Source organism: Oryctolagus cuniculus, chromosome 6 (genome assembly GCF_964237555.1).
Source record: "Oryctolagus cuniculus chromosome 6, mOryCun1.1, whole genome shotgun sequence".
NCBI lineage: Eukaryota > Metazoa > Chordata > Mammalia > Lagomorpha > Leporidae > Oryctolagus > Oryctolagus cuniculus.
In genome coordinates this window covers 60,329,013-60,349,055 of record NC_091437.1, presented here as the reverse complement: position 1 = coordinate 60,349,055, position 20,043 = coordinate 60,329,013, and the positions used below count along the sequence as shown (strand labels likewise).

Below are 20,043 nucleotides of genomic sequence, written 5' to 3'. Positions count from 1 at the left end.
ATGGACTGGCAGGTTTTTAGATATTTATTGTAAAAGGACAGTGTTTTTTTTTTTTAAGGTATTCAAATTTTGCTATCACCTTTAAACAAAATCTCACAATACAGCCACAGTAAAATCAAGCATAGTATTCCCAAAATGTCTAAATAAGAGAGTTTGACAAGAAATAAAGTATTCCCCTGCGCAAAACTACATGTTGATGGTGATAGACTCTAATGATTCAAAGATCATGATCTTGGCATAAAAGGAAAAAAAAATGAAATAACTATAATCATACATTTTAGGATCAGGCCCTCATATCTGAATTTTTTATTGCTCTCTGAAGGAAAACACACCAGGTTCATTTAATATGCTCAAGCCACTTACGATACAGCTCCCTGCAGATGGCTACCTACACGGGAGGCTCCTGGCTTCGGCCTGCCCCAGCTCCAGCTGTTGTGGCAATATGGGAAGTGAACCAGCAGATGGATGCTCTCTTTCCTTCTCTTTCTGTTTCTTCCTCTTTCTCTGTAATTTTGCCTTTCAAATTAATAAATCTTTAAAATAAATAAATCTTTCTAATAAACTTTTACTTTTATGAAGAAAAATATTTTATTTTATGATAGTTTTCTCATAATTGCCATATTGTTCTTCAGATTAAGTAGATAATACACATTTAGCCATTTACTAAAATAAAACATTTCTAAACTTACCTTTAATGGAATCATTTTCAGCTCTCATTATATCAATGAGTGAACTCTCCAGTGAGTGCATGTCAAATGTCCTGGGGCGATCCTGTAAACAAACAGCCACAAAATACTTTTTAAAATGATATTCAGATATAAAAGAAGATAGGAAGTTGCATTTCATGGGACATAGATCATAAAATAAAAATAGCAATTTTAATCCCTCTGTGTATAAGGTACATTATTACTAAATATTATTATTAATACTTATAAAATAACAAAAAACACAAAAATGAAGTACACAGGAATCAGCAAAGAGCCCTTTGATTTTGAACAATAATTTCAACAAAAGTAACACTTTTATTCATAAACCAAAAACCACTAAAACTAATTTCCATACTAAGAAGATTAATATTTAATTCTTAATTTTCTCCACCACTTAAGACTACAATAACATGGCAAAGCGTTCCAAACTTGCTCCAGATAATTATCTACTAAATTGGTACCTATATGTGCTGTTTTAAAAAGCTATATTTTCTCATAAACCAAGTCTTGAAAATACTCATCAAATGTCTGTAAGATCACTAAATACCAAAGTATTCCAAAATAAATAATTAGAAAAATAAAGAGAAGATAAACAATACCCTTATTCTAAAATAATAATAATAATAATTTTGGGGGGTATACTGTGTTGTAGCAGGTAAAGCTGCAGCCTGCAGTGCTGACATGCCACGTGGGTGCCAGTTCGAGTCCCAGCTGTTCCACTTCTGATCCAGCTCTCTGCCATGGCATGGGAAAGCAGATGGCTGAAGTCCTTGGGCCCCTGTACCCATGTGGGAGACCCAGAAGAAATTCCTAGCTCCTCGCTTCAGTTTGGTCCAACTCTGGCCGTTGCAGCCATTTGGGGAGTGAACCAGCAGTTAGAAGACTCCCTCTCTCTCTGCCTCTCTTTCTCTAACTCTGACTTTCAAATAAATAAATCTTAAGGAAAAAAAATTCAATATGATTGAGTGGTCCACTTACATCTTACCCAGGATGTACTAATGTTAGCAATCTGCCTTCCCCAAGGATTTTTTTTTTAAGATTTTATTTATTTGAGAGGTAGAGTTACAGACAGACAGCAAGAGGGAGAGACAGAGTGAGGTCTTCAATCCACTACTTCACTCCCCAGCTGGCCGCAACGACTGGAGCTGCACCAATCTGAAGCCAAGAGCTTCTCCAGGTCTCCCACATGGGTCCAGGGAACCAAGTGCCTGGGCCATCTTCCACTGCTTTCCCAGGCCACAGTAGAGAGCTAGAGTTAAGAGGAGCAACCAGGAAACAAACTGGCGCCCACATGGGATGCTGGCACTGCAGGCGGAGGATTAACCTCCTGTGCCACAGCACCAGCCCCATATTTATTCTTATAACTAACATTCCATATAGAAAGGAGACAAAATTTCCTTGCCTTCCCCTCCTCAAAAAATTATTTTGGTAGAAGCTCTCCTTCCCTAATATAAAAATAAATATTGAATAATAAATTGCAAGAACTGTTCTCATAACTGTGAGGACGTCTTCTCTGAGGAGACAGTAATAGAGCAGTATGCAAGTACTTCTGTCCTTCCCCACACCCCAATGCAACAACTAGGGTCCCCAGACAACCCAGTCATTACCTCTGATGAATAAAGGATAAAATTTTGGACTCTGGATCAGAGTTACAATCTTGATGAAAACCAACCAACCATATCTTCATACTTATTATCTCAACTTGCAGTCAGGCAAGGTTTTGCTGACATTAAAATTAAGGGCTCTGTCCACAGCGGCCATTTGAGGGGTGAACCAACGGAAGGAAGACCTTTCTCTCTGTCTCTCTCACTGTCTAACTCTATCTGTCAAATAAATTAAAAAAAAAAAAAATTAAGGGAAAGTCAGGGTATGGAGTACTCGCCTGGTCTAAAACCCTGGCTTGAACAAGCGCATTTCAAAAGTGGGTGAGGGATCCTAAAATACAAAGAGTTCCACCTGCTCTGGCATTCTTGGGAATAAAGGGTACTAGAGATAACTAAAATTAAAATTTAGTTTGAAAAGAGGAGGAGATGGGGAAACTTTATAAACTGAGAGGAACCAACAATACTTGCCACTGACATACCTTAAGAATAAATGTAGGGGGGTCTGGCACTGTGGCATAGTGGGCTAAGCCTCTATTTCTAGCACCAGCATCCATATGTGCACCGGTTCTAGTCCTGGCTCTCCTCTTCTGATCCAGCTCTCTGCTATGGCCTGGTAAAGCAGAAGATGGCCCAAGTGCTTGGGCCCCTGCACCCACGTGGGAGACCCTAAGAAGCTCCTGGCTCATGGCTTTGGATTGGGAAAGCTGGGGACATTGTGGCCATTTGGGGAGTGAATCAACGGATGGAAGATCTTTCTCTCTGTCCCTCCCTCCCTGTCTGTAACTCTACATCTCAAGTAAATAAGAGAGAAGAGGCAGAGAGAGAAAGAGAGGTCTTCCATCCGATGGTTCACTCCCCAACTGGCTGCAACGGCAGGAACTGTGCTGATCCAAAGCCATGAGCCAGGAGCTTCTTCAGGGTCTCCCACATGGGTGCAGGGGCCCAAGCACTTGGGCCATCTTCTACTGCTTTCCCAGGCCATAGCAGAGAGCTGGATTGGAAGTGGAGCCGCCGGGTCTCAAACCGGCACCTATATGGGATACTGGCACTTCAGGCCAGGGCGTTAACCTGCTGCACCACAGCACCGACCCCATAAATAAATAAATATTTTTAAAAATGTATATACAGGCTGGCGCCATGGCTCAATAGGCTAATCCTCCGCCTTGCGGCGCCGGCACACTGGGTTCTAGTCCCGGTCGGGGCGCCGGATTCTGTCCCGGTTGCCCCTCTTCCAGGCCAGCTCTCTGCTATGGCCCGGGAGTGCAGTGGAGGATGGCCCAAGTCCTTGGGCCCTGCACCCGCATGGGAAACCAGGAAAAGCACCTGGCTCCTGGCTTCGGAACAGCGCGATGTGCCGGCCGCGGCGGCCATTGGAGGGCGAACCAAAAGCAAAAAGGAAGACCTTTCTCTCTGTCTCTCTCTCTCTCTCACTGTCCACTCTGCCTGTCAAAAAAAAATAAAAAATAAATAAATAAATAAAAATGTATACACAAAGACCACTGCAAGAGTACTGAAGGAAAAAAGGCTTCCAAATGAATACAGGAGGATTCCATAATCTTCTGTTATATTTTCTCTTATAGTCCTTTTTAAATCAAAGTTTTGACCTAAAAAAAATTAACCTAATTTTATCATTTTCCTTTTATTTTGCGGGGGCCTCACTTTTCCACCTTCCTAGCTAACTTCTAGAAACTCCAGCTGATAAGAGATGTCCTTCACTCAAGAGCACTTTCTGATCAACTGGAATTTCTCCTCTGTGCTTCTGTAACACTTGTTATCACACATATGATAACTGAGCTTCCCTGACAGAGGGACCACTTCTCTGGACCCCAGCCCAGCAGAGACAATAAGCAATGTTCAGGGAATGAATCATTTTATAATACACATATTTTATCTGTGCAACCTGAAGAGTCTAAGGGCAACCGTGGGATGGGGATCATCGCCTTAACATGCTGCTCTGCTCTAAACTGGCATGACTCGCTCCAGAACATGCTCCCCAACCTTTCCTCCTGGCTATTTCCTCATCATCTTCAACTCCTCAATGCAGTCTAGAGAGAGGCAAAGGACACATGGCCAGAATCAGAATCTCTACAGGTTAGTACTCACAAAAGGGAGAGACTATGCCAAACACCGAACTAAATCAAAGCTTTTACCGCATGTTCTCCTGGAAGTAAGGTAGATTCAAGGTATAACTTAGATTTAGAAGACAATACAAAGTTACACTATCTTTTTCTGTAGTCAATGGATTTGTCTCTTCAGTAATCCATGAAACTCATCATGCACTATTTTTATCTCCAATAAAAACCAGTTTTGGAGGCTATAACTCTCAATGTCTATTCACTTGGTTATAATCTCTGATAGTGAGCTTTTCAAAGGCAGTAATCATGCCTTGTATCACACGTTCCAGCGTGTCTACCTCACAAGCATCTACAGGACTCCCCAGAAGGACCTGAGGCTGCAAGAGATCCCTAGTAGAAGGTATCTATTACTACCATTGTCTACATGTGCCATGGCGTGAAACATGCTGAGAAGCACTGCGACATTTCTCTATCATAATGCTTCACACGAATCCTGGCAAGCAGACAGCACATGTTTCCTAAAACAAAGGGATGAATTCTTCTGAGTAACTTTTAAACATTTAAAATATTTCTTCTACTTCCTTAAGATTCATTTTTCATATTTCTTCTTTCCCTGTGTAACACTGAATGTTTTCTTTTGCAAAAATAGCTAAAGGGAGTTGAGAAAATCTCAGTTTATTATTCTTTTGCATGCAACTAAAGTAGTAAACAATCTTGTAGATTTCTAAAATTTGCATTTTGCCAATCACTGAATGAAGGGCATGGAAGAGAACAGCTGGTAAAGAATACAATATACTGTTTTTGTTTGGCTTGTTTTATAGAAGCTGTTTCCAGAAAGAAGCTTCTTTAAAAAAAATAATTATTTATCTGAAAGACAAAGTTACAGAGAGGAGAGACAGGAAGAGAGAGAAATCTTTTAACTGCTAGGTCACTCTCCAAATGACCACAACAACTAGAGCTGGACTTTGCCTAGTCTCTATCCTAGTCTCCCACATGGACGACAGGGTCCAAGCATTTGGGACATCTTCTTTTGCTTTCCCAGGTGCATTATCAGGAAGCTGGAATGGAAGTGTGGCAGTTAGGACTCAAACAAGCCCTCATATGGGATGCCATCCCTGAAGCCTCCTTTTTACTTGTAAGTTTATGAATGTGGTACTAGAATTCAGCAAAGTTCTTCATAATTCTCCCCACGCTGAGACTGATAACAAAAAATAACCGCTGGCATATTTTCTAGGATCTATCTTTTCTAGGATCTATTTCCTAGAAATCTTGTTAAATAACAGCTCTTCTTGACTGAATGTAATCTCATAATGAAAATATGAACACTGCATCAATCAATGGAATCAGCATTATCTAACACTAGGAAGCCTCAACTCTGCCTGGCATATTATGTGAACTTGGGCACTTGTAGCCTCTAAAACTCACTCCTGATCTATGAGATGAAAGGGTTTGATTGGCTCACTAATGTTCCTTTCCTATTTCCAACATGTTTGTATTCTAGCATTCTGATATCCTAAGATGTGTGTGCTCTTCCAAGATTCACAGTTTATAAATTACAATTATGATGACAATTATGGCAGAAACCAAAAATATGGATGAGAATAACTATTCTCATCCAAAGTTCACCACCATTCTCATCCAAGTTCACCATTTGCTGCTGGCATGGTGACACTGTGGGTTAAGCTCCCATTTGGGATGTCACATCCATCAGAGTGCTGGTTCATGTTATGGCTGCTCTGCTTAAAATTCTTTTTCCTGCTAATGTGCCTGGAAGGCAGCAGAAAGATACTCTAAGTACCCGGGTGCCTGAGACCCATATAGGAGACTAGGATGGATTCCTGGCTTCTGGCTATGGCCTGACCCTGCTGACATTTGGGGAATAAGCCAGCAGATGAAAGACCTCTCTCTCTCTCTCTCCCTTTTTATCTTTCTAAATAAACATGCATAAATAAATCTCAATAAAAATAAAAACCAAGGCCTAGAAAAATCTGTCCAGTTTATGTTGCGTAGGCAAATTTACTGTATAGTTTAGCAACATAGCAAAGATTCAAGCCCAAGTCTCACTCCAAAGCAGGTGATGTTTCCTTGGGTAAGGTAAAGGTCTTGGCAGTTAAAATGGTCTTTGCACTCCGTTTTAAGGGCTCTGGGGACACGAATGTGATGACTAATGCCTGGCAAACAGTAGGCACAACTATTATTTAATAAATGAATGAAAGAACAAACAAAATATAAAGGGTAGTAGAGGATGATACCACAGATGTAATAAATCATTAGAGAATGAGAAGCCTTATCTTCCTTCTCCCCATTGGGATGACCCATGTGGCTTTCGAATTAGAGACCTATCAAAAACATACCTCTAGGTTATCTATGGCTTACCACAGAAGAAATGGTAATAATAGCAATAACAGTATTATCAGCTTGCAATCTTTATGTGTGACATGCGTAATCTTACTTATTCCTCACAAAATATAGAATTAGCTATATTATCTAATTTCACAGATGAAGAAATTGAAGTTTAGATTGATTAAATAACTTTATAAATGTCAGGCAAGTTGAGGAGCTTGAATTTGAACCCCAAGCCTCCTGAATGTTTTATAATCATTAATAGAAATCAAAATGTATCAATTATTTCTTTTTTTTTTTTTTGACAGGCAGAGTGGACAGTGAGAGAGAGAGACAGAGAGAAAGGTCTTCCTTTGCCGTTGGTTCACCCTCCAATGGCCGCTGTGGCCGGCGCGCTGTGGCCAGCGCACCGCGCTGATCCGATGGCAGGAGCCAGGAGCCAGGTGCTTCTCCTGGTCTCCCATGGGGTGCAGGGCCCAAGCACCTGGGCCATCCTCCACTGCACTCCCTGGCCACAGCAGAGGGCTGGCCTGGAAGAGGGGCAACCGGGACAGAATCCGGCGCCCCGACCGGGACTAGAACCCGGTGTGCCGGCACCGCTAGGCGGAGGATTAGCCTAGTGAGCCGCGGCGCCGGCAAAATGTATCAATTATTTCTAAGGTTCAGCAAAGCAAACTTCATTACAATATTTAGATCTCTTTATTTTGTAATTTTATATTTTAATTAATTTTTATTAATATATTTTACATTTAATTTACTGAGTTGTATATAACAGTTTGTTTCTATCATCTCTACTTCACAAGACAATTTCTAAAGGAAAAGCTATATAATATCACTATGAAAGATCAAAGTTAATAAAATAAAAATAGCTTTCTGAAAAACAAAATAAATATTTCAAAGAACAGGACTCATCTTTGTAAAATACACATAGATAATCCTGTCTGCCATAGCAAAATAGGAAGACCTACATCAGCAACTAACTGATGACAAGACCTTTCATGACTTGCCAGAAGTAGCCACAAAAAATAAATGAACCTGTTTGTCTATTACTATCAGGAAGATCTACTAAATTGTAATTACGCAACAAGCCAAAATTATTATTCATGGCAATTTCTCTTTAAAAATCTAGATGGGCTTTTACACTTTTTGAGAGTATATCAGAAATTCCTGGAGGCTTGTTAAAATACAGATTACCATGTCTATCTAGATTTTTCCATTCAGTAGGTCTAGATATTACCTAAGAATTCACATTTCTGATAAGTTTGTGAGTGATGTCGGGGACCACACTTTGAGAACCAATGAATTAAGCAATTCCACTCAAAAGAGTAACTTCAGTAGGTTCTTCAGGATGTGATTTGTAACTTATATCCTGGTTGAGCAGCTGTGAGGCAGTCCAGCTTTAAATGTTCTGGAGGAACCACTTTAGGGTTTCCTTATGAAGAAGACCTCATTCTTAAAACCTGAAACAAAACTTTCTTTCAATTTCTAAGGTGCATACCTTGGGAAAAGGTCACAAGTTCAATTTCAATAATATAGAGCTGCTCCTTCAGAAAAAGCCCAGAGAGGTAAGTGAATCACTATTAAGAACAAACAAAATATAAATCTGGTGCTTACATTTCCAGAATAAAATGTTGCCTTTGGCATCTACAAAGGTACTTCAAGAAGTTTGTGAAAAAATGAAATTAAAAGATAAGCATATTCAGTGCAAAAAATTCAAAATCCATGTATACTTTTTTCAAAATAAGCATTTTCCACAAATGCTTTGAAGATTCTTTGTATGCACAGATTTCAAAACTTTTTGCAGGGTGGCCATTGTGGCACAGCAGGTTAAGCCACCATTTGGGATGCCTACATCCCATACGGAGTGCCTGGTTCAAGTGCTGGCTACTTTGTGCTTCAGATTCAGCTTCCTGCTAAACCATTTGGGAAGCAACAGATGATGGTCTCCTGCCATCCACCATGGCAGACCTGATGGAGTTCCTGGATCCTGGCTTCAGGATGGCCCAGCTCCAAGTGCTGCAGGTGTTTAGGGAGTGAACCAACCCGGCTCTCTTTCTCTGCCTTTCAAATAAATATAAAATCACCTTTTAAGTCTACTTTCCATGAACTCTTTGAAGTACCTGTATATGTATCTGTATCTTAAGCATTTTATCTAACAATACCTGCTTTTCAGGTATTTACTAATGATATGTTTCTTCTCTCGCAAAACTGTTGGTCAGATGTCTGATAAGGTACTTCTATTCAAAACAAACAGTTAAACAAAGGATATGCTAATTACTCATTCCTTAGCATTCTATTTATCAAGTCATAGCCATCATAAAACTATATATTGGTCCCTACTGATTTGCCTTAATAGAATTGTGTCTCAACAGTATGATCTTAGATTTTAATAAGTAGGATATCATAGTATCTCTCATTTGTTAAACATCTGTAAAATCTCTTATCAAAGGAAAAATTCATTATGTATGTCAATACCCCATGATTAAAGATGCACATGACAATTTCCCTCAAAAAGGTTTCACTCCAGTTTTAAAAGTGTGCCTACTTGAATGAGAATTACAGCTGCACAGCCCATCATGTTTCACTTTGTGTGAGATGTTGGTATATTCACACTAAGTTTTGTGCTCAGAGGTATTAACTGTCTTCAGACTAAATTTTCTCATTGAAATATACCCCCTGCTACCCACTCCTACCCAATTCTTAGATTTATATTGAGTTACTGTACTCTGGTATTACTAGACTGAGTCTGAAACACAAAAGGTAATTAATTGAATGTAACCAATTAAGAATCAAAGCCAAAATTCAGCTACCACCTTTACTCATCCTCTTTCAATAAAAACATGTATTACTGTGATCACCACTTCTCAGATCGCTACGTATCCATATCAGAATGTGCATGTTTCTCTTTCTAGCTTAAATTTTCCCTGATGAAGAAGGGAAAGGAAAATACTTTTGTTTGAAAGGAAGGTCTATGCCAGTATGTCAGCTGCCAAAATAAACAGGAAGTTTGCAACGCCAGCTGAGACATAATTAATCAAAGGTAACTATGGGAGTTTTTGACAAAAATTTAAACATTCCTCTTAAATTCATATTTAAGCCTACACATCAACAGTTGACTATATAGTCAACTCTCAAGATTCTACTTCTAAAGACCCCTCACATTCCTGTGCAGGCAGCAAGTTTCTTTTCCCTTGTTTCCCTCTGGTACGTTGATATCTCACATGATACTGACAAACTCTGTTAGGACTATGCTCGCTGCAGGCTTCCCACAGATTGTAGCATATGGGTAGAATGCTGTAAATCAATCATCCCAATACAGAAAGAGGTTAACATGCTCCTCCTGGCTCTGTGTTGTGCGTGTTTTAAGAATTACATATCATTTACATATATTATTTCCTTAAAACCATCATATGTATTCACTACTCTTAACATCTCCATTTTAGGCAACTGGAATGATAAGAAATTAACCAATTGTCCTCAAAGTCACACAGTAAGTGGCAGAATCTGATTCCACAGCAAAAACTCAAAGTAGTAGCCCTTTAAAACAAGCCTGCCATAACCCAGCATTTTCATTCTACTGACAACTGTAATGTATGAAATCCTTCTTTGTCCATATATGGTCTAAATACAGACAAGAAGTGTTGGAGACTGAACTCAAAGAGGTAATGATGTAAAGTAGGAGGAACGACATTCAACAGCATGTCACACTTCTTAGCACATTCCCTCTTTATTTATTTATTTATTTATTTATTTTTTTTGACAGGCAGAGTGGACAGTGAGAGAGAGAGAGACAGAGAGAAAGGTCTTCCTTTGCCGTTGGTTCACCCTCCAATGGCCGCCGCGGCCAGCGCGCTGCGGCCAGCGCACCGCGCTGATCCGATGGCAGGAGCCAGGAGCCAGGTGCTTTTCCTGGTCTCCCATGGGGTGCAGGGCCCAAGCACCTGGGCCATCCTCCACTGCACTCCCTGGCCACAGCAGAGGGCTGGCCTGGAAGAGGGGCAACCGGGACAGAATCCGGCGCCCCGACCGGGACTAGAACCCAGTGTGCCGGCGCCGCTAGGCGGAGGATTAGCCTAGTGAGCCGCGGCGCCGGCCTAGCACATTCCCTCTTTAATCAGTACTTTTCCATCATGACCTCTTTAGTGATGGCAAACAGCCTTACTTTACAGATCTTAGGCTACCAATGTTCCCTAACAGAATCATAAACATCTTCAGTGCATTGCATTGATTGAATCAACAGTTCCATTTGGTTTCCATGAACTGATGGGTAAGATCTCTTCAGAAAGCCTTTGAGAAAATTTTCTTTCATTCCACCTTTACTAAATAAACTAAATTCATTTTAAGCACTAGAAATCCTGAAAGAAACAAATATTTCATGTGACCATTTTTTTAATTAAAAAACCAACTGGCATTCTAAGTTCAGTCAGTTCCTAGACCAACAGACTCCCTTCTTCTTGACTTCATTTAACCTTGCCTGTCAAAGAGAAATAATTAAAATCTACTCCAAGGCCTGAGTTCAAATCACCACTTACTGGGCAAGTGATCTTAACACTGAAATATCATTGAACCTTGACCTCATATGCAGAATGAGGATAATTACTCTTTAATAAAACCGCAGTGAAGAACAAATGAGCAAGCATAAGCACAATTCCTGGCAGTTGACAGATCCTTTCAATAAACATCCCCTCTGTCCCTCTCTCTCTGCTGCAATAGAAAACAGCCTGAAACTCACATTTTAAATGATGTATTGGCTTTATCTGAATAACTTGGCTGTTCTGTGCTATTTCCTATAGACCACAGGAAATAAGACAAAATCCCTGAACCCAAAAATATTAGTATATGATTTATCCTACCTAAACAGCTGTTTAAGAGGCTTTTAGTTTAAGGAAATCAGGTAAATAGTAATAAAACTCAGTTTTAAGGAATGAAGCCATGAATTGACTATCAAGGTTCCTCTCTAGCTTCTTCATGTTTGTGATCTCTAATCAGGGTCCAGCATGAGCATGGAGAATAGCCCATGCAAAAAAGCACAACATTTTTTTTTTCCTGAAACTGAGGCCTGTTTCCTGCAATGCTTGACATTTCTTCTCTTTGATGAACCTGTACAGTGATCTCATTAAGCAACTTGTGCCTGGTGTCCACCTTTTTAGGCCCTCACAGCTCTCACTTCTACATCCTCAGCTCTCCAGAATCTCCTGGGCAGATGACATTCCTCAACACTGAAGCACAAAATAGGAGATGATCAAACTATACACTTCATGAAGAGAAGGGTCACACTTGCCATGGTTCAGTACTCCCTACTCACAGTCCCCCAGAAACTTCAAACATCTGTGCACTTGAAAGAAATGAAAAGGCTTGATGCCAACTGCCTCCAAAGACCTGAAATTTCTACATTCCCCTTAAAACAACAAAAATACAAGCCAAAAAGCCCAGTCCTACACTGTTCTTTTTTTTTTTTTTTTTCACAGAGAGCTTGGCCACCAGTCTACACAAGCCTGACCAAAGCAATGCAGAGATGAGAGAGAAAATGACACAGTCTGCTCCCAGATTTCTGGTCCCCAGATGATGTCATTATGCTTTAGCTGGGTAAGACCAATAGTGGTGTCCTTACAGACTGGCATGAGGTTGAAGTGAAAACAGGGTAAGCAGGTACATTAGAAATGTGGGCTTTACTTCAGTTTCTCACTTTCTTTAAAAAATAACTTGAAAAATATCATTTGTGTTTTGTTTAAAAAGGCTTCTTGGAGCCAGGACTGTGGCGCAGAGGGTTAAAGCCTCAGCCTGAAGCACCAGCATCCCATATGGGCGCCAGTTCTAGTTCCAGCTGCTCCTCTTCCGATCCAGCTCTCTACTATGGCATGGGAAAGCAGTAAAGATGGTCCCTGCACCCACGTGGGAGACCTGGAAGAAGTTCCTGGCTCCTGACTTCAGATCGGCTCAGCTCTGGGCATTGTGGGCATTTAGGGAGTGAACCAGCAGACAGAAGACCTCTCTCTAATTTTGTATTTCAAACAAATAAAAATAAATCTTTTAAAAAATTTTTGAAAAAGGCTGATCTTTTAGAGACACATACTGAACGTTTTACAGATAAAACAATATATCTAGGAATTTCTTCAAAATAATAGGAAAGGGTAGAAAGAGGGTTAAAGATAGATGAAAGTGAATTGTCAAGGAGCTGCTAATTGTTGAAGCCACATAAATGTACATGCAAGTTCATTATATAGTTTTGTCTACTACTGAATACATTTAAAGTTTTCCATTATAAGAAAATCAAAAAGACATGAGGAAAACAAAAATACCAAAAGAGAAAAAAAAATCACCAGTTGATCACTGTATTATCACACATCAATTACACACTGGTTTTCATATCCTAGGAAACTGTGCTGGGAGCAGGCATTTAGCATAGTAGTTAAGACGCTCATGTCCCATATGTAAGTGCCTTTGGTTCAATACCTGCCTCTAGCTCTTGACTCCAGCTTCCTGTCAATATAGACCCTGAGAGGTAGCAGTGATAGCTCAAACAACTGGATTCCTGCACCCTTGTGGGAGACCTGAATGGGTTCTTGACTCCTGGATTCAGCCCCATGGAGGGCACTAGAGTGAACAAGCAGACAGCAGCGCACTCTCTCTCCCTCTCTCTCTTTTTCTAAGAAACAAATCAAAAATCAATCCCTCTCCAGTGTGGTTGACATAGCTTATCTACCTGTTGAAAGAATGAAAGAAAACGAAGGGAGGGAGGAACTGTGCTATTCATAAGACTTTAAAAAAAAAAAAAAGATTTACTTATTTATTTGAAAGTCAGAGTTACAGAGAGAGAGGGAGTCTTCCATCTTCTGGTTCACTCCCCAAACGGCTGCAACAGCCGGGGTTGGGTCAGGCCAAAGCCAGGAGCTGGGAGTCTCTTTCAGATCTCCCATGTGGAGACAGGGAGTCAAGGACTTGGGCCATCCTCCCCTGCCTTCCTGGGCACACCAGAGGGAGATGGATCAAAGTAGAGCAGCTGGGTCTCCAACTGGTGCCCATATGGGATGCCAGCATCACAAGAAGCAGCTTTACTCACTACACCACAATGCCAGCCCCTATTTGTAAGACTCTGAATTAATATTTCTATTCAGTGGCTTATTTTCTTATAACAATAGAATATTGAATCCAAATATTAGACATACAGCATCTCAATCTATCCTCAAAAAGACCAGACAAAAGAAACGAGAAGGGGCTAGTTTTGCGACGCAGTAGGTTAAGATGCTGCCTGCCACAGCACCTTATATGAGCACCAGTTCCAGTCCTGGCCACTCTACTTCTGATCCAGCTCCCTGCTAAAGCCCTAACCACCCATGTAGGAGACCCAGATGGAGCTCCAGGCTCCTGGCTTCAGTCTGGCCCAGACCTGGCCTCTGTGGCCATTTGGGGAGTGAACCAGCAGATGTAAGATCTCTCTCTTTCTCTCTCTCTGTTTCTGTTTCTCCTGCTCTGCCTTTCAAATAAATAAACAAGTACTTAAGGAAAAAAAAAAAAAAAAACAGGAAAGAAAAAAAAAGCAATGAGAAAATGAAGGATTAGGAAATAGTAGTAACTTATGTCAGAAAACACAGCTAGCAAACATTAGGGCCTCAGTTGGAACTCAGATCTCACTTTCCCTTATCATAATTAAGGTATTTTTTTTTCTAAGTAGCAATGTTCTTATGCTGAGTTTTACTGTTGTTTTTAAGGTCTTATCGACAGTAAAATGAAGCACCTACTTTATTGCCTAGCACCATGATTATACTGACTAGATGCATTCCTCAAAAACACTGAGAAAAACTATTTTCAAAAAATGTTACATATTTTAAAATATAAATATGACTTTGCTATTAGGGATTAACTATAGTTTACTTGGGATCTATTAAAAATTATTAGGACATAGCTAACAACTATTCAGCAAATAGAAATTGTCCATCCTAAATACCCTACAATATGGAAAGTACATGTACAACTTAAGGTTTTAAACTTTTAATAATTCAGCTGGTAAACAGGAGAAAGCTGATAAAGTTCCTCTTTGACATGTATCCTGGGATCTGAAATTCTGGTATCTATAGGTTATAGTTTGCCTTTTGCAGTACCATTTTGCCACAGAATGTAAATAAACGAGTTGTGCACAAGTGTACAAGGTAGCTTATACAGGGGTATGTTTATGAATCCCCAAATGTTTCTGGAAACTTCAAAATATTTTATTAACAGCCCTATTTGTAAGATATTTAGAAACACCACTTACATGTTGTTTTTGCTAGACCTAATTTGAATACGTTAGTTTGCCTTAAAGTTTAAACAGTTCAAAGAATAAAATGAAATGGAACTACCATGGACTAGTTGATAAGTCATCTGCAGTGTTTAAGAGGAAAAACGCATATTCAGTATCACTAAAAGATTAGCACAGGTCAGAAATACAATACAAAATATATTATCAAATCATTCATTTTTATGAATCTTGTGCCTAGTTTATAACATGGCAGGTGCTCAACATGTGCTAAATAAGCATATTAAAAAAACAAAACTTAATTTCCAAGTAAAAGTCAAATTAAACAATTCAAATATATATTTTTTCCTTTTCATAAAAGATAACCAAAAATATCACAAAGTTTACATTAAAATGTTATCTTCTTTAATATATATAAAAGCAGTCATCATATGCTCTAAAATTCCTTAATAAAACTATAGGCAAACTCTTTCAAAATATTAAATGACAAAAGTTGTTAATAATAAGGAAAGTTTTAAGTATATGTGCAATTATTAAGCTTCTCTTTAAGAAAGTTGGTAATTCTCTAAAAGTTTTAACTGCCCTGGATTGTACTGATAATTTATTAAAAGAGTACTCTGAGAAATTAAGCATATACACTAAGATAGACAATATTGAGAACTGCTTAAAAAATTTTTATAGGTACTCAAGCTATATTTGTGATCACTTTAATTTCATGATTTTACTCAATATTAGACAGCTATATTTGAAACTTTAAAACACTTAAGGTACCAAATATAGGCACATATTTAAAGTACCCCATAACCCTTCATTGTGAGATACTAGCTTTTTAAAATTTTTATTAAAAATTATTTATTGATTTATTTGAAAGGCATCATGACAGAGAGGAAGAGACAGAGTGAGAGCGAGAGCAAGAGTGAGAGAGAGAGAGAGAGATATCTTCCATTGGCTGGTTTACTGACCAAATGCCATCAACGATCGGGACAAGGACAGACTAAAACAAGAACCAGGAACCCCATCTGGGTTTCCTACATGGGTGGTAGGAACCCAAGTACTTGGGCCATCATCTGCTGCTTCCCAGGCACATTAATAGGAAGCTGGATTTCAAGTGCAGAGTAGTTGGGACTTGAAACAGGCACTCCAACACAGAATGTCAGAATTCCAAGTAGTGTCTTAACCTATGTCACAGTTCCCACCCTGGTATTACTATCTTGATGAGACACTTTCTTTCCAAATTCAAGAGATTTACTCAGGGTCACACTACCAATTAACAGTTTAGAGTCAAACTTCCACAGTCTATATGCCCCTCTACTACATTCTCAGCTTCAGATAATAACCTTTCATACTAATTATTCATGTTTCATCTTCAGAGACTGATTAATAAGATCTACATCTGTATCTTTCTATCCACAAAGTATTTTTTTTTTTTAAATAGAACTAGGGGCCAGTGCTGTGGCATAGTGGGTAAAGCTGCTCCTAAGGCGCCAACATCCCATGTCAGCACCAGTTTGCGTCCAGGCTGCTCCACTTCTGACCCAGCTCTCTGCTGTGGCCTGCAAAAGCAGTAGAAGATGGCCCGAAGTCCTTGGGCCCCTGCACCTGTGTGGGAGACAGGGAAGATGCTCCTGGCTCCTGGCTTCAGATTGGAGCAGCTCCTGCTGTTGTAGCCATTTGGGAGTGAACCAGCAGATGGAAGACCTCGCTCTCTCTGTGTAAAATCTACTTCTCTATAATTCTGCTTTTCAAATAATCATTAAAAAAAAAAAACTCACTGTTTAAATAACATAAAAAATGAGAAATTTGATGAGAATATACACTAAATTTGAATTAAAATATACATAAATATTGCTCTGAATTTATCAATTCAGATGTATTTATCCCACACAGCAGCTTAACTATTGTGGCAAACACCTGCCAACCTCAATTTTAAAACTATCTTTTCCACTTCTTTCTCATGAACACCAACAAAGATTACTTTCAAAAATCTTAAACGCATATCTTTCTAGTTGCACCTAGCAATAACCACATTCATTATGCTTTTAATAAGCAAGTTTTCCTGAAAGATGTTGGAGCAACATATTCCATGACTTTCCTAAAACCAACAATAACCAAAACACCCTACTCCAGAACTAGAAAATTTTCTATCAGTATAACAATTAAACCGAGTTAAAAGGCCTTCTATAAAGATGCAGAGAACTGTATCTGATAGGCTTTTCACAAAGCTTTTCTAGTATCTCAATTCTTCCATAGTTAGAAGCAGACAACCCATAGCTTAGAGTTAAAAAAAAATTTAATTTCTCAGAAGTGGGCATTGAGCCTGGCAGTTCAGATGCTCACATCCCATATCAGAGAGCCTGGTTTCGATTCCTGGGTATGGCTCTTGACCAGCTTCCTGCCAACATGGTCCCTAGGTACTAGAAGTGACTGCTCAAGTAATTAAGCTCCTGCCTCCCACGTGGAAGGCCTAGATTGCATTCCCAGCTCCCAGTTTCAACCATTGTAAGGCACTGGGGAGTGAACTAGCAGATGAGAACTCTCCCACTCTCTCCCTCTCAAATAAATAAAATATAAAGCCGGCGCCGTGGCTCAATAGGCTAATCCTCCACCTTGCGGCGCCGGCACACCGGGTTCTAGTCCCGGTTGGGGCGCCGGATTCTGTCCCGGTTGCCCCTCTTCCAGGCCAGCTCTCTGCTATGGCCAGGGAGTGCAGTGGAGGATGGCCCAGGTGCTTGGGCCCTGCACCCCATGGGAGACCAGGAAAAGCACCTGGCTCCTGGCTCCTGCCATCGGATCAGCGCGGTGCGCCGGCTGCAGCGGCGGCCATTGGAGGGTGATCCAACGGCAAAGGAAGACCTTTCTCTCTCTGTCTCTCTCTCTCACTGTCCACTCTGCCTGTCAAAAAATAAAAAAAAAAAATAAATAAATAAATAAATAAATAAAATATAATTATTTTTTCACCTTCGAAATCAAAGTAAATGTTTTCTATGCAAAGATCCCTCTTGGGACTGTTTTAAGAAACAAGAAAATGCAATAAGGTTGCATGTTAAACAATGTTAATAATTCACAATGACTTTCAGAACCAAAGCACTGTCCCAACTTTCTGTTTACAAATATAAGATGCAGTATATAATTTTAAGGATCTATAAACTGACAACAATCACAGAGTTTTGAAAGTGACTTGAATTATTTGCCTGTTAAACAATTTAACACATTTGCAATGTTTATATCTAAAGTAAGAGCAAATGGGTTCTAAATGCTAAAGTGTTTCCCTATCAGTCAAGTTTTAGAATAGTGTTTGTGACATAATGACAGATTTTGTCTTTTTTCCTCCCTATCTCCTGGTTCTTAGCTTACAGAGCTGGGAACATAATTGAGCTATAGATAAGAGGGTGTCAGCACATACACCAAGGGATTCTCCTTTCCTTTCTTATAAGGACAAAAGAGCTAAGCATCCCTACAAACACATGCTATATTCAAATAAAATTATTGGCAGATACCCCAAAATATTATTTGATATGGACATCAAAATTCCAGGATGTATTCAGCAGAACAGGTGAGATTTTTTTTCCCCCTTATCTACGGGTCAAATCACGCCTGTAGCGATGAATATGAGCCTTGTTTATTCATTTTGAAATCAGAACAGAAGCAGGCGCTATGGCATAGCAGGTAAAGCCACCTCCTGCAGTGCCAGCATCCCACATGGGCACTGGTTTAAGACTCTCATGTTCAACTTCCGATCCAGCTCTCTGCTGTGGCCTGGGAAAGCAGTGGAAGATGGCCCAAGTCCTTGGGCCCCTGCACCCACGTGGGAGACCCGGAAGAAATTCCTGGCTATGGATTGGCGCAGCTCCAGCCATTGCAGCCAATTAGGGAGTCAACCAGCAGATGTAAGACCTCTCTCTCTCTGCCTCTCCTTCTCTCTGTGTATAACTCTTTCAAATAAATAATTAAATCTTAAAAAAAAAAAGAAATTAGAACAATAAAATCAAAAGGCACAGGATTGAGAAATCCTACCTAGGAAATGAAATAACATTTATAAAATCACCTAGTCCACTGCTGGTTATATACTACATACTCACAATTTTTTTAAAAAGTATTGATTTGAATTTTATCTAAGTTTAACATTTAAAGTTGATAAACAAAGATATTCTATTATTTATTATTTTCTACCTTCAAAATTCTATTTATGATCAATCATCTTTTCATTACCATGTATCACCATAAATTTTTCTTCTCATCTTCTACACTTCGGAAAGCATTCTCCCTACCCCATCTCCCCACTGAATTATGACTGTCTGAAGAAGCACTGTAGAATAATGGTTAATAGTCATACCTTAACCAAGATTAATAACTTCTATCTCACAGATTTGTTGAAAAATTAAATGAGTTAATACATGTCATACACTTATGTAGTAGGCATATTAGCCATTATGAAATGCTTATAGTTTGTAAAAAAAAAAAAAAAAAACAGGATTTGAGGCATACTATCTGAATTCACATGATGCTTTAAGCAAAAAATAACTTAGAAACAAATTTTAAAACAAATTAAAATGCTCTCCTATATTACTGATTTGGAGGATTATTCAAATACTTGGAATCTCTGCTCATGCTCCATAAACATGGGCAAAAGAAATGTTGAGATTAGACAAAAATAAATAAGCCTGTCATTAATTTTAATTCACTGTAGGTACTTAAACCTGCAGTTAACATATATAAAATTCATTCTGGGTTCATTCCAAATTAAAATATTGTCCAGTATCAATTACATTTCAGATAAGTTATTTCTTTTAATATAACAACACCCCGCTGTTTTTGATTGAATAATAATCATGGAAGCTTTCTATCCCATGGAAGCTTTTTCCTGGAACTTTCTATGGTGTATTTCAAGATCTCTCTATAACACCTAAGGAATTATTTTTAACTGCAATTGAAGCTGAATTGCTAATGTCTATAAAATGCATTTCCTAAAGTTAATAGTGCTAAAGTTAGAAATTTAAATAAGGAGTGTTTAGAAAGAAAAACATAGATTGCAGTTGGATCAGTTTAACTAAATTTCACAGTAGTGTACTTTAGAATCATAA

At 39.2% G+C, this 20,043-nt stretch overlaps 1 protein-coding gene across 4 annotated transcripts in view; it reads right to left on the bottom strand.

Moving 5' to 3' along the window:
* The window catches only part of CPEB4 (cytoplasmic polyadenylation element binding protein 4), a 72,265-nt gene that overhangs the window by 47,139 nt on the left and 5,083 nt on the right, over positions 1-20,043 (bottom strand). For all 4 annotated transcript variants that reach the window (XM_002710388.5, XM_008255397.4, XM_008255398.4 and 1 more), the window contains exon 2: positions 690-771. In XM_002710388.5, coding sequence (XP_002710434.1) covers positions 690-771 — 82 coding nt within the window. The remainder of the gene's footprint in view (positions 1-689; positions 772-20,043) is intronic.